The sequence below is a fragment of the Lipophrys pholis genome (genome assembly GCF_963383615.2).
Source record: "Lipophrys pholis genome assembly, chromosome: 23".
Lineage (NCBI taxonomy): Eukaryota > Metazoa > Chordata > Actinopteri > Blenniiformes > Blenniidae > Lipophrys > Lipophrys pholis.
Genome location: NC_137645.1, coordinates 1,789,405 through 1,804,071, shown reverse-complemented (window position 1 = coordinate 1,804,071; position 14,667 = coordinate 1,789,405). Strand labels below are relative to the sequence as shown.

Below are 14,667 nucleotides of genomic sequence, written 5' to 3'. Positions count from 1 at the left end.
CCGATCATCGGGGGATTTCACTGCCGCCGGTCGTATGCTTCATCCATTTCAGCGAAAACACCTTCAACACGGTCGGTCACTACAAATTTAAACCGAAGATACACTGAATATCTTTAAAAAAAAACAAGCACACAACTTTAGTTTCTTAAAGTCAATATACAGATGATCTAATTGCAGGATTGTAAAAATGATGTTGGGAAACATAAATATCAGCAATGAAGTGAATTACCACAGAAAACTCTTGTTGAAGTGTCCATATAATTTCAGTAAAATATCACTAAATAAATTCTGGGGAGAACTATGGGGGATAATTCAGTCCTTCGCGTCCAAAGGGCTGAGGTGGTAGTTGATGTCCTATCAAAATAAGAGGAACGTTGACTTTGGGTTCCAGTGGTGGCTTGTGGGTGATGTTCCTGTCTGTAAAACGCTTTCTTGCTGTTTGTACTTTCTCTTCCTACTTTTTCATGTTAAAAACAGTATTTGAGGAGAGTCGGACGGCACAACACGCTGTGGCTTTTCCTTTTTAACTGAAATGTACTGAAGATGTATCCAGAACAACTCGTGTTCATACAAAACTGTGTTGCAAATAAACACTCAGTGTTCAAACCTCTGAGATGGTTTGTTTTTTCACATTAAATGAGTTTTTAATGGAAATTACTGTTTGTGTTTTAATAGTAGTTTTCTTTATTTGACATGTTTAATGTTTATTATTTCTTTATTTGTTTGGTTCCTTCATTCATTGTTGTCACATCATTTGTCTTCCATTCATTCATTCATTCAATCAATCAATCATAGCTATTGCAGCTGCTGTTATATTCCTTTATGTATTCATTCTGTCATTCATTTATTCATACCTGTTTCAACTGCTGTGTTATTTGACAAACAAAATAATTTAATTATTAACAGCTGTGGTAGCTGCTATTCTATTTATTTGTATTTTATCTTTTATTTTATGTACTTATTTCTGTATGCATTCATTTCCTCATTTGAACGGCTGTTGTGTTTGAATGTAAATTACATTCATGTATTCATTCATTAATTGATGGCTGTTGTATTTATTTATTTATTAAAACATTTATTCATTGTTTTCATAGCTGTTTCAACTGCTGTTGTAGTTGACCATAAATTGCATTTATGTATTCATTCATGTCTTTATTTATTTCAACTGACATTGTATTTGGTCATGAATTGTATGTATGTATGTATGTATGTATGTATGTATGTCATTTATTTATTAAACAATATTCGCAGTGTTAATTGCAGGTAAGTGAAGTTTTTTCGATCCAAAACTCAAGTTAAATCACGTTTGCTGTGTCACTATGTTGTGGAGACTTTTTAAACTTTACTTAATACCTTGTTAATCCCTCTGAGATTAATATAGTACTTTCAATTCTATTCTAAACAATGTCGACTCGACAATAAAAGACACACGAGGGTTTTAACTTTTATTATCAAAGTGTGACCTCCAGGTTGGTGTTTCTTTCCTCTCTTTTATTGTACATTTAAAGATGAGAGACACTAATCTGTAATCTGGTGTTTTGAATGTTGGGATGTGAGTGCAGGGAGATTAAAAATGTCATTAATTGATAATTTCTTGTTAACTTAGTGTCATGTGGTATCTTCTATCTCCTGGAAGCAGCATGATGCTGCACAGCCGAGCTCCTCCCACATGGTACCTCGATGCCAACGTCACGCCGTAACCATGGCAACACGCAGAGAAACTACTCTCATCCTTTACTCCAGCGCCGAGCCCAATGAAATGGAGCACAGAGATCAGAACATGAGAGCTGACCTAGATTGGGAGGAGCAGGTTGTTAAGAATGAAGAGAGAGAAATGCAGCAAAAAAAAAAAAAAAAAAAAGCTGCTCGTTAATTACACAGTTATTAGTCCTTTTATTTAATTCAGTACAATATTCAGAAATTATTAATTCATGAGGCGTGCAGGCATTGGATATGCATGTGTGCAATGTTGTGGTTAATGTGCATGGGGTCGCCGTCTGTGACGTCACCTCAGTGAACAGCAAAGCATCTCAAACAAGTGTCATATAAAAGAGAAGCACAGAAAAGTCCAAATCTAGATGTATGCACTGCATATTTGCACATTTAATGGACGTCCAGGTGTCCACGCTGGTCCTTTCTGCTAATGGGGGACATTGTGGGAGTCCTGGAGGGCTTGTGCATGGAAATCAGCTGCAGACGCAGGAGTGTTGGGGCCACCAGATGTTCACAGATGTGCACTCGTCCAGCCATGGAGATCCTCCTGGGACCCTGCTTCTAGTTGCCCTTACCCTTTTTCTTCTTTCCTGGAAGAGATCCAAATGTGAGTATAAGCCACAAATCACAGATTTCAACCTTTCGGCTGTTTCATTCACCTTCACATTGATTCGTTTGGTCCAAACTGATTCCACATTTGACAGCAGTAGGAATTATCCTTAATACAACAATTTTATTCTCAGATGACTTTTTCACAATGCGACCCAAAATATTTTGGATATTTGTAAAAGAAGAATTCTTGTTAACTGAGGTTGTTTTCAGTCAAAATCAAAGCAAATTGATTTAAAGTTTGTCTTTTGTTGTAAAAAAAATGAATAAATCAATTTGATTTACTTTTTTGGTTGTTGATGTCTCATCTGCTGTGGTATGTTTTCATTAAAAAAGTGTGTTCGTGTATTGCTGTTTGAGCTGCTATGGTATTTCTTCCCTTGAGTAGCAGAACCGTACCTCTGTGGGCGAAGAGAGAGTCTCTGTTTTAAACATGGCTATAACTCTGCTGCATTTCTTTGTATGAAAAGTTTGATTGATTGATTGATAACAGCTCAAAACAATGAGGTGCTTTGACTACTGAAGGAAGATTCCTCCTGCTGAATGGCAGCAGCTGTTGGAGTGTCTAGAAATGACTTATAACTGATTGAAGGGTTAATATTTTAAAGTTTGACAGTTTCTAGCACGCTATGTGTTTTAAATTATGACAGTTTCTTACAATAATATGCAGGAGGGTCAGTTATCTTTTTTTCATAAAGAGGAAAGGTCCTTTCAACATTTTATAATTGTTTTACTCTCAGAAAATGAAAATTCCAAAACTCTGACTCGTTTGTGACTTTTTAGAATCAGCGATGAAGTCCAGTTAATACAGTGTAAATTTCAGTATCGTGAGACATTTCATTCAGTTGAGCACTTGATACCTGGCCAGGTCTCCAGTCCATCACAGGGCAAACACAGAGAGACAGACAATCAGACACACTGACATTCACACCGAGGGGCACTCAAGGATCACCAGTTAACCTCACATGTATGTTTTTGGACTGCGGGGCACCCAGGCACTGAGGAGAACTCGCAAACTCCACATAGAAAGGCCCAGATGGTATTTGAACTCATGATATTCTTGCTGTGAGTCAAGAGAGCTAATCGCTGCTCCACCGTGCAGCCAAAAAAGAAGAAATAATGTATTTATTAATTTATTAAAGTAATTGTGTGGGGTTTTTTGTTTGTGGTTGGACCTGGTTACTTCCGGTTGACTCCGGGGAAGGTAAAAAAAAAGGTGCACCAGGAAATAGAGTGTGTTACCGTGTTTATTTACCGTGTACAGTATATTAATTATCATGTAAATCTTTTTTTACCGTGTTCATTTTTCATCCTGTTTATTTTTTGTGGCGTGTTTATTCATCCTTTTATTTGTTAGTTTTTTGATCTTGTTTTCTTTCCGGCTGGAGCTAACAGTAAGCTCCGTTAGCCTAGCCGCTATTGGCTAACAGATAGCTCCGTTAGCCGAGCCGCGGCTCCCCTCGTTCCCCCTCAGGACGTCAGAAGACGCTGAGGACCGGAGGGAGGAGGACGGAGGGTTTCCCGGACCCCGCGGCAGAGCCACGCGGTCGGAGGACGGACGTATTTCCCACAGTATGAGCAGTTTTTCTAAACTCACCACCAGGAGGCGCTGTTCGCTCCTTTAATGAGCTCCAAACAAACATAACCAGCTGGTATAAATAAACTCATTAAAAGTTAAATAAAAAACTTCTGTCAAGTCAAACAAATTTTAAACTTTAACAATGTTCACTTTCACCTTATCATAGTTACTTTACAGTCTGAAAATAAGACAAGGTATGAAAAAGGTTGGAAAAAGTGAGGCGGTCTTATTTTCAGGCTTTATGGAAATTGTATTTTAAGTGAGGATCATTTTAATCTGATCGTGATTAATGCAGCTGAGATTATAATAACTGTCAATCTGTTGAAAAATACAGAGTCGCTGAGTGCAACGTAAGAAGATGGAGAACAAGTTCATGTAACTGCTGCTGGTAAACCTAAACAACCAGTTATTACAGGTAAGCTGTAATATCATAATACATCCACACATCTGATTACACTAAATATCAACTGTATATATTTAGTCATAGTTTAATATGTCTAACTGACCGTAGATCATTCATTACATCCGTAAGCATCAGATAACTTTTTTATAAAAGATGATAAAAGTTTTTCCGAACAGGAGAAGTGTATTTCATGGCTTTTTAATATTCAAGAAAGCCTTTTAATTCAAGCCCGGAACCTATCGATTTTGCTGAAAGTAGTGGTCAGCTTTATTTATTTTGCGTGATGCCTCCTGTTTTGTGTCAGACAAAGAAAATGAAGAGAAAGAGCGTCCTCCGCTATGAAGACAGGCAGGAGGCGGCAGATAAGGTGAGACCGACTTGTTTCTCTATTCTCAGTTATTTTGTCTCTGTAATGGAAATGATCTGCCAGAAGACAAACAGATTTAACATGGAGACAGGATTTAATGTGCATTTTGTCTGCAGAGAAAATGTGGATTTGGTTTTTATTCAGTTAATGTAAAGATCAGATCGTTAGTAGAGTATCACTCAAACTTAAATTTTATATTTTGATCATATGGGTGTGGCCTGAGTCATGAGAGGTGTGGTCTGATGGACAAGGGGTGTGGCCTGAGTAGTTATGGGCGTGGTCTGATGGGTGCATGGCCACTGGACCAGACCATTGATGACTTTCCAGTCCAACTATTCCAACCCTCACCTTTGGTTTTGGTCTTTGTTTTTCCCGGACACGGCTTGGAGACAGAAATAGTCTGCTGACATTCTGCGTTGTACAGAGCTCTCTTCAACGTGCCCGTCCGGGTCCGGGAGCCAGAGCTTGGGTCGCACTCTCCCCAGCTGCCAAAGCGATACTTGCAGTCGGCTGGAAAGGAGATAGGAATGAGAGACAGGTGCACGATAGCAGAACACGTTGGATTCAGCTCTCACTCAATCTTCATTTGCAGAGCGGGAACTCTAATGAGGACTTCAGGCAGTAAAAGCAGACACATCACAAATTTCTAATATGCAGTGGAGGTGAGCTGTCAGCATATTTCACACCTTACCTGTTAAATATCTTCCTCTTTTTAAGAATCCAATTACATTTGGTTTACCTCAATGGTACAAGGTCCTCTTCTCTTCTACTTGCTGGATAGTTTCAGTCAAAACTTTAGTCTTAACTGCTCTTTCAATTCATCTTTTTCTTTATTTTTGCATAAAAAGCCAAAACCCCTTTGCATTAGGTCAAGGTCAGAGCCTCGTAATGGCTAGAAATCAATTTAGAATCGGAAGTCAAAGAAATGAATGGAAGCCAATGGAAGATCTTTTACAGTCACGGAGATGTAAACGTGTTGGTTACCTCCAAAGTCTTTTTTCCAGTTGCACGGCACTTTACATTTCATCTTCTTGGTCTGCTGGTCACATGACCCCTCCCTGAAGCCAGCACCACAGTCCCCGTTGCTAGGGACACAGTTGCCATAGCGCCAGTCGGCGCATTCTGACCCGGACGGCGAGGGTTTGTTTTTCTCTGAGGACACAAAAATGATTTACCAACTGGATATTTCAGACGTAAACAAATCCACACAGTCCTGAAGGGGTTCCTGACGGAAGTGGTGATGGGGATCTGAAGTGAACTCTCAGCCTCAGTCTGAATCAAACATATTAAAGTTATTACGCGCTGGCTGAGAGCAGGGGCAATTAAAACTGGGGCTCATTTAGCTTTATTGATTTGAAACTCGGGTGCAAGAAAATGTGCCGCGTTCATCCTCCTCTGCTGTCAGGAAACTGTGATATGAACATGTAAAGGACAGGAAAGACAACATGTTGTAACCAGAAACACACGGCCGCTTCCAGTCCCACTGCTGATACTCATATTTCATCCTGTTTGACTGTAAATCCCCTAAACATCTGTAAACGATTGAATCTGTTCAGCTCTTTCTGCCATTTTATTTATTTAGGCCATATTAGTAAAGTTGGAGTACTAAAGACCACGTTTTCTTGGTTTTATAATCAGACGCTCTGGCCTTGACTACTCCCAACAGTTTTGGCCGTTTTAGCATTTTTATTCTGCTTTTATATACCCCCCAAAAAAACTTGTGACAATCTACAGAAAAAAAGCCTTTCATGCATTTGTGTGCAAAAAAATGGACTGAAGGACATCAGTAAATGTGGAAGAATCAAGCGTTTCCATTTTCATTATGTAAGACTTTAAATATGTTAGATTCTTTAGAAAAATTTACTTGAAATTTAATAGAAAAAAATCCAGTTATGTTCACAAATAAAGAAGAATTCTTGAAATATTCTGTAATGACTTGGCCACATAGATTAATGTCTCAGTAATCTCTGTGGTTGTGGGAGTTAAATTTGACCTGTCGTGGCGTTTTAAGAGCCCACTTGTTGTAATTCGATGGACCTGAATTGTAAAAGCGTGTTAAAATCAAAGCGTCCGTGGAGAATCTCACCTTTCTTGTTCTTCCCTGCAGCCTCAGCGCTGACGCTGATGCTGAGCAGAGCGACGAGCAGCAGCAGCAGCTTCATCCTGTAAAAAAAAAAAAAAAAAAACAGTCAGCGTGGGAAAAGTCCACATACATCACAGCCAGTGAGCCATTAAGTGTTGACCCGCAGGCAGAGGTTATTTCATGTGGAATCATTATCTGCTGCTCTCGGAGCCACATAACAACCCGACAGGAGACACAGAACCGGCACTTACAGGGTTTAGAAACCCAAAGACCAGAAATCAAGTCCGCTACGAGAAATGTGAAGCATGTAGGAAGACGAGGTGGTCGGAGGCGACAGGAAGCCGCGTAAAAATTCAATTTAAACTGCGTGACGGGAATAGAATCAATTTTAAATACAGATTTCATCTCATGTAGCAGGGTGTGAGTTTCCCTGGAATCGATGTGGGATTTCCTCGCTGTGAGGCCGCAGGGCGAACCGCTGCCCCAAAGTTCAGGAGCCTTTACAGCCAAATAACATTTATAATGACTGAAACAACTTGAACAGCTTAGTAATTACTGCAGTTTTTGTAAATACAGCAAATCGATTTGTGCGATAAAAGTTTAGGAGCGTTTGGCTACGAGCCAATTCATCTCGCAGAAAGTTTGTAAAAATGTCTCTCGTGTTCATGAAGGTTCATGAAGCTCACGTAGTCGCCAACAAGTGCAGCGGCAGTATGTCCGAATGTGCACGTGTTAGAAATCTGATCCGCAAAAGCAAGTGTGAAAGAAGCAGTAAAAAAGTAAAGCGAATTCAGCCATCACTGAAAGTGATTAAGAAACGGAGGAAATGAGCCTTTTATTTCCTTCTCTTCCAGTGACAGCGATACACAGCCGAGGCAAAGCCAGCGGAGCGTGGCGGCGCCAAAGTTTCACACGCCAACCAGGCGGCAATTATGCACTGCTGCTCTAATAACCTGTCCAGGGACTGCGAGGGAAGAGCGTCCCGGGAGGGAATCCTGCCAGCTTCTCCAGGATCAACTCCAGCAGCCAGGGTGGGAATACACTTTGTTTTTACGCCCGTAAACGTTAACGAGAGGAGGAGGATTTACAAAATGATGCCGCTGATTATAAGGAGATGAGGAGTTTAACCACAATATTAAAAATAAAAATAAAAGCTTTATTAAATGACAAATGGACCGTATTAACAGTCCATCCAACGCTGCTTCTGAAACAATTAAGACTCCCGGTGAAGGTCGGAGGTGAGTGCCGAGCGGCCACAGGCTCTGGTCGGGGTCAAAGGTTAATCACAGTGTGAGAATGCTCCTCCAGCGTTTTTATACCTCAACTCTCGCTTCAGTAGTACAATAATATCAGATATGCTTCAAACGACAACAGCTTTGTCCTTTTTTTCTCATAAAATATAAAACATGCAAACAGAAAATATGAAAGCGAGGGTCCTGGAAACAACACGGGCATGAAAAGAAGAACATCTGAGACGTATTTTAAACATTTGGATTGTGACACAAGGAGGAAGAAAGCAGAAGGAAAAAGTCCCTGCAGTGGATTTCTCCTCTCTGCTCTGATTATCTCTGTCAGTGCCCAGAGGTCCATCTGCCATGAGACACAACAGAAAGAAGAAGAAAAACAGTAAAATCAGTCCCCAAACCATTTTCTGACTTTCCACTGAACACGAGAGCAGACAGGGGGAAGATTTCCGTGGGCTCACGCTGATGGGAAGTTATTTCCAGGACACTGAATCCTCCTCGTGTTGCCGTTTCATTCACGGGATGTTTAACCTCCATGAAACACAAATGTAAGATTTAAAGTATTGGTCTGGTATCAGATGGTACCGGCGATACCGGCTTGCCTCTACCACATCAGACACGCTTTTTATAGGATTTTTTATTTAATGTTCAGTTTCTAAACAGCTTTTTGACTTGATCAGTTTTCAGTATCAGATTGGATTGAAGCTTTGGTTTGACTCTGTAGTGTATTGATATCGGTGTGTGTCGGTGTCGGATCAGTATTGCCGATACCAGCTCTGGTTCTGCTTGGTACCGGATCAGTCTTGTTGATACTAGATTTAGTTTCGGGTTGTGTGGTTATCAGGCAGTGTTCATTTACTGAGTGGCTCCATCTGTTCTGATACAAACTGTGTTTCCTCCTCGTGTTTGTTGAGATGAAGTGTGAAGAAACGGTGTTGATGTGAAGGTGGAGGGTCACTGTGTGGGTCTCAGCCCCTCCTGATCCGGCTGGATTCTCCCTCCGTCCTGTTGGCACACTGGGCCGTGTTGGCCCACAGTGAGCTTTGTCCGCTCCTTAGAACTGGGATTACAGAGAATAACCTTTAAGTTTCGCCTGTGCAGAGCTGCATTGAGCAAGACGGGTCCTTATCAGGCACAACCAAGAGTCACAGAGGCTCATTGAACCGAAACACAGACGCACAACGACACGCGCACTGAAGATGACGGCAATTTTCCTGCCACGTGCTTCTTCTTCTTTCTCTCTCTCTTTTATTTTTTTTCCTCTCTCTGCTCGCAGCCGGTCAAGTTGAAACTCGGAGCGAATTATTGGACCTGAGCAGAAGCTGTTTGCAGCTGCTGAATATGGATTTGGTGTGTATGTGTGAGATGCAATTAGGGCTTGTGAGAGGCGAGCGAGCGGAAACGAGTCCGTGTGGCTTCACTGTGACCTATAACAAGAGTGACTGACAGTTAGAGCCTGAACACCACACTTCACCTTCTCCTCGCTCTGCTCGGCTTTTAATGAGACCCCAAATATCTGCCACCCACCAAGGCAACGATGCGCCGGACGATGTCCACAAGGTTTCCTCTCATTACAACACAGGTCAGTTTAAAATGCTGGTGTCTGTAGTTTATCTCGGTCTGGAAATAACCGAAGCAGCTCCAGAAAAAAGCTGTCATTTCTCCCATTAAATCATATAAAATGATCTTACATTGCAGTTTACCTGCCACTATTCTAACTATTGGAAGCAAATAATCCACCTTTTCATTTATTTTGAACACATTTTCTTCATTTAAATACCAAATACTCAATAACTACCATGTTTCTGAGTTCTTTTAATGATGTTTTAAAGTAAAATACAGAAAACTGGTCAAATTCTCAGCCATCACACCTGCAATCGCTCTATAAATATTATATTGTGATTTATTTTATCAGGGTTGAATAATTGGGGGAAAAAAATCATACTGTTGTAACAGGATAATTCTAATTTGACATCATATTTAACTGTCAAATTTAGTGGAAATGTGAATTTGAAGGAAGGTTTTTCTTCTGCGTGAAGCATTTTTTGATCGTTAAACATGGAGGAGGGAAAGCCAACACTCGGTCAAACCAGTTGTAGATGAAGTGTTGTGGAAACTGAGCTGGATTAACTGGGCAGAAGAAGCTGCCCCCGGGGGTAAATGATCAAACTGTAATTTTGTTTGGGAGCTGGGGACTCGATCTAAAGCGACACGACAGGAGCCTGAAGCCGCCGCGAGGGGACAGAACATTTGCGGTCCGTCCTCAGAGTTTGGAGCTGATTTCGCAGCGTTTTTTCTAAGCAGGGCAAGTAATATTCTGCAAAATGCTCAGTTCAGCTCAGTCCGCTCATTATGCTGCATTTATCGACACAACTGGGAAACATTAAGTTTTAATGTCGTAGACATGATGAGACATAATTCTAACGGCACTAAAATGTTAAATATACCTCGTTATTCATAACTTCACCGACAGTTTCTTTTATATTAAATCTGCAAACGCATCCTTCAGTTAGCCGAAGCCCAACGATGCCTTCAGCATCCTGCATGTCTTTTAGATATATTACAGTGAGGACAACTCATTAAAATCTGTAACCACTGTCAAAAGACTCGGTCTTCATCAACACTGCAGCTACCGCGAGAAATTAGTGATGACTCAACGAAAACCTGCAGGTTTAATAAAGTAGAAGAGAGTATGTTAGCCCGGTGGACTCTGCAGGAGTTCTTACACCATCAGTCACTTCGTCCACATTGTTCTCCAGCGACCAGATTTCAAAATGCCCAGAACGTGAAGCACTGGAGCAGAAATCCTAAAGCAAAGTGTCTTTTGTTGTTGGAATATTTTCTAAAAGTTCCCATCAGGAAGGTGAGTGACGACAGTGGTGTGACGTTTGCCCTGCGAGCCGTGACTAATTCCGGGAGAACTCTTTGACTTGAAGTCAGTGTATAAGAAAGGCCGCGGACCCCCCCCCCCCCACAACACCCCACCCCCCCAATCTGACAAAACAAAACACTGAGGCCAAACGCTGAGACGCCCCCACTCCCACCAACACTTTCTCAAATCTGCTCCCGAGCCCAGATCCAGCGTCTTTTATGGTTTTCTTTCACATGTGCAAATTTATTTGACAACCTCAGCACAGGCAGAGCTTCGGGCCCCTCTGTAATGTTTGGAACCTCCGTCACGGCGGGCCCAAGTAGAGAAACACTGAACAGACCCGTCACAGGCTGACGGAGGAAATGTGGACTCTTGTTTCTTTGTTTTTGTTTGTTTGTTTGTTTGTTTGTTTGTTTGTCTTTTCCAGATAATGATTCATGAATGTACGATTCAAAGACTGAACATTAACTGAAGTTACATCAGTTAATGGAGGAAGATGCTCTATAATCTGGATGTTAACTGGGAAGTAATGAGCCCACTGAAGCTTCACCAGGTAAAACTGCCTCTATCGGGGTAAATGCTGTGATGTGGGGCAGTAATGGTCTTTTTTCTTTGTGCTGCATGTCTCCTCTTCTCGACTCGACTCAGCAGAATCTCCAAACTAATAATCTTTAATCGTCCCATCTGCTAGCACTCTGTTTTCCTCTGCTCTTGTCTTTGATACACACAGTTTCCATTAATTTCCTGGGAACTTAACTCCAACCACAACCCCAACTTTCCGGTGCTTTAATCTAACCTCAGTGTTTACAGGAAACCAGGTCTTCAACCTTAATTCTAATGCTCGGAGCTTTAAAAGAGGAGAGACAGATTTAGTTTAAAGTCCAATCAAAGTGTTTATTGTCCTGTGAACTGTTGGAATCACTCAGACACTCGTGTGAACTTCAGTGTGTGCAGAAGTTTATTATGATATGAGAATTACAAGCGTCGCTGGAAAGGATCCAGATTCTCACAAGGCAAGAAAACTTCCTCACACTTTGAATCAAACCTGAAATATGCTATGAAACCTGGAAAGATTCCTGCACCTCTCACTCGCCTCTCACTCTCTCACTCGCCTCTCACTCGCCTCTCACTCTCACTTGCCTCTCACTCGCCTCTCACTCTCACTCACCTCTCACTCTCTTACTCGCCTCGTACTCGCCTCTCAATCGCGTCTCACTTTCTCACTCTCACTCTCCTCTCACTCGCCTCTCACTCTCTCACTCGCCTCTCACTCGCCTCTCACTCTCACTCACCTCTCACTCTCTTACTCGCCTCGTACTCGCCTCTCAATCGCGTCTCACTTTCTCACTCTCCTCTCACTCGCCTCTCACTCTCTCACTCGCCTCTCACTCGCCTCTCACTCTCTTACTCGCCTCTCAATCGCGTCTCACTTTCTCACTCACTTGCCTCTCACTCTCACTTGCCTCTCACTCACCTCTCACTCTCCTCTCAATCGCATCTCACTTTCTCACTCTCTCACTCGCCTCTCACTCGCATCTCACTTTCTCACTCGCCTCTCACTCGCCGCTCACTCGCCTCTCACTCGCCTCTCACTCTCACTTGCCTCTCACTCGCCTCTCACTCTCTCACGCTCACTCACCTCTCACTCTCTTACTCGCCTCTCACTTTCTCACTCTCACTTGCCTCTCACTCGCCTCTCACTCACCTCTCAATCACATCTCACTTTCTCACTCTCTCACTCGCCTCTCACTCTCGCTTGCCTCTCACTCACCTCTCACTCTCTTACTCGCCTCTCACTTTCTCACTCTCACTTGCCTCTCACTCTCGCATCTCACCTCTCACTCGCATCTCACTTTCTCACTCTCTCACTCGCCTCTCACTCGCCTGTCGCCTCTCACTCTCTCACTCACATCTCACTCGCCCTTCAACAGCATTGTGAAGAGAGGACTGGAAATACAAGAAATACATAAAGACCAATGAGAGCAGGAGGCTAGTGATGGCAGGAAATAGAGGAGGTGCAGAGAGGAGGAGGAGGAGAGAGGAGGAGGGGAGAGGAGAGGAGGAGCAGGTGAGAGGAGGAGGGGAGAGGAGGAGGAGAGAGGAGGTGAGGGCGGCCGTTTGTCAACCAATGACATCATCTGACTCAGGATTCATGATTCTGGATCTTCTCCACCTCCTCTTTGTCCTCCTCCACACCCTTCATCATCATCATCATCATCATCATCATCATCATCATCATCATCATCATCATCATCATCATCATCATCATCATCCTCTTCTTCCTAAAGTTCATCTCCACTTCCACTATGTGGTTATATTTAAATAGTTATTTTTAAACCTTAACAGTTATAAATAGTTGTAGTTGTATTATTGCCGTTAAAGTTAGAGTTGTAATAAGCTATAGCCTCATAGTTACAACTAGAATGATCTAATCTAAGTATTAATGTAGTGACAGTTACAGTCACTGTTGTAGTTACACTTTGGATTTACGTGTTTTTATATTTACAGTTAAGTAATAGTGAAGTTACAGTTAAAGTGTATTTAATCACCATTATAGTACCAGTTGTAGTTATTAATGTGGGATTCTTTGTATGAATGTATTCTAACATATATAGAGCTGATCATTCATATGTCAGGGCCTTTCAATGCTGCGCAGCAGTGTGTGGTCATTATATGAATCCAATTCAAGCTTATTTTCCACATAGAAATAGTAACTTTTTAGAAATTTTAGTCAGTTTATTGACTTTAAACACATTTGATTACATACAGTATAATAGAGTGGTTTATAAACGTACACATTTCCACTGAAATTAAATTAACTTGTCTGCTTTAACCAAAGTCGTAAGATAACTTCAGATAACTAAACCAGCCAAGGAATTATTTTTACTGCAGTTCTCTTGTTGAATGAACCGAAGCGTTTTACACTATAACAAGTTTTTCTTCACTTTGAGGAGAACAACGGAGAGAGGACACTTACTTGTTCGCCCGTCAGTCGTGGAAAAGTTGAGTCTGTGTGTCTTCTTGTGTTTGCCCCCAACCCCCACCTCCCCACCCTGACCCCCCCACCTCACCCCTCCCACCCCGGGCACTCATGCACCTCCCCCTCGTCCCCCCTGCCTTTGTTCCCCAAACCAGTTCATTCTGGTTGCATTAGCCCCATTCACCCCAGGCCCCCATGAACACACACACACACACACACACACACACACACACACACACACACACACACACACACACACACACACACACACACACACACACACACACACACACACACACACACACCAGGCTTCCAGATGGTTTTTTTCCACATTGTAGGACATTATAATGATGGAATCCAAAGGATGTTCCCCTCTGTCACTGTCATAACCATTGTGGCCACTAGAGGGCGAACTGCGTCTGACCTCTGAGTCCCAGCAGGTGGAAATATGGTGACAGAAACATATTAATAGGACGTGTATGTATTACTAATGCAAAACAAAGTTTGCTCAGGAAGTATTCAGCTTGTTGAAGTTTAGTGAATGTTTCCAGGTGCAGTCACACCTCCACATTAAAACAAGAATCATTTTTCGATTGACTGCTTCATTTTACTAACGTGAGATCAAACCAGGCTCTCTGTGGTTTATCGTATTGGACCTCCGTGGTTCCAACACACCAGATCAGGACGGAAGGCGTCCTTCTTCTTTTCATGGCCGTGTGCGCTGGAACACTCGGCCCGCTCACATTTCCAACTTTACTTTTCAGTTTCTTTCTTTGTCTGTGCGGCTGCACGTCAGCGGATGATAAAAGCGCCCATC

The 14,667-nt window shown here is 42.1% G+C and overlaps 1 protein-coding gene across 2 annotated transcripts; it reads right to left on the bottom strand.

The window, feature by feature from the left end:
• Positions 1-1,873: 1,873 nt before the first annotated feature.
• LOC308127834 (midkine-like) lies at positions 1,874-13,920 on the bottom strand. 2 transcript variants are annotated; one of them, XM_080493184.1, is made up of 6 exons: positions 13,848-13,920; positions 8,400-9,058; positions 6,758-6,834; positions 5,656-5,823; positions 5,020-5,181; positions 1,874-2,303 (listed from the first exon to the last, which is right to left on the bottom strand). In XM_080493184.1, the coding sequence occupies exons 3-6, from the start codon at positions 6,831-6,833 to the stop codon at positions 2,275-2,277; spliced, it is 435 nt and encodes a 144-aa protein (XP_080349310.1). In that variant the 5' UTR covers position 6,834; positions 8,400-9,058; positions 13,848-13,920; the 3' UTR covers positions 1,874-2,274. The 2 variants fall into 2 exon arrangements, with proteins under 2 accessions (XP_080349310.1, XP_080349309.1); XM_080493183.1 differs by lacking the exon at positions 8,400-9,058 and having other exon boundaries at positions 13,848-13,915.
• Positions 13,921-14,667: the final 747 nt, after the last annotated feature.

Bases quoted from the DNA above. Each gene is read 5' to 3' on its own strand.
- LOC308127834 (XM_080493184.1), bottom strand. From the start codon at position 6,833: ATGAAGCTGCTGCTGCTGCTCGTCGCTCTGCTCAGCATCAGCGTCAGC. The intron at 5,182-5,655 runs GTAACCAACACG...TCTCCTTTCCAG, and splicing joins CTGGAAAAAAGACTTTGGAG to CCGACTGCAAGTATCGCTTT. The intron at 2,304-5,019 runs GTGAGGGTTGGA...GATCTCTTCCAG, and splicing joins AACAAAGACCAAAACCAAAG to GAAAGAAGAAAAAGGGTAAG.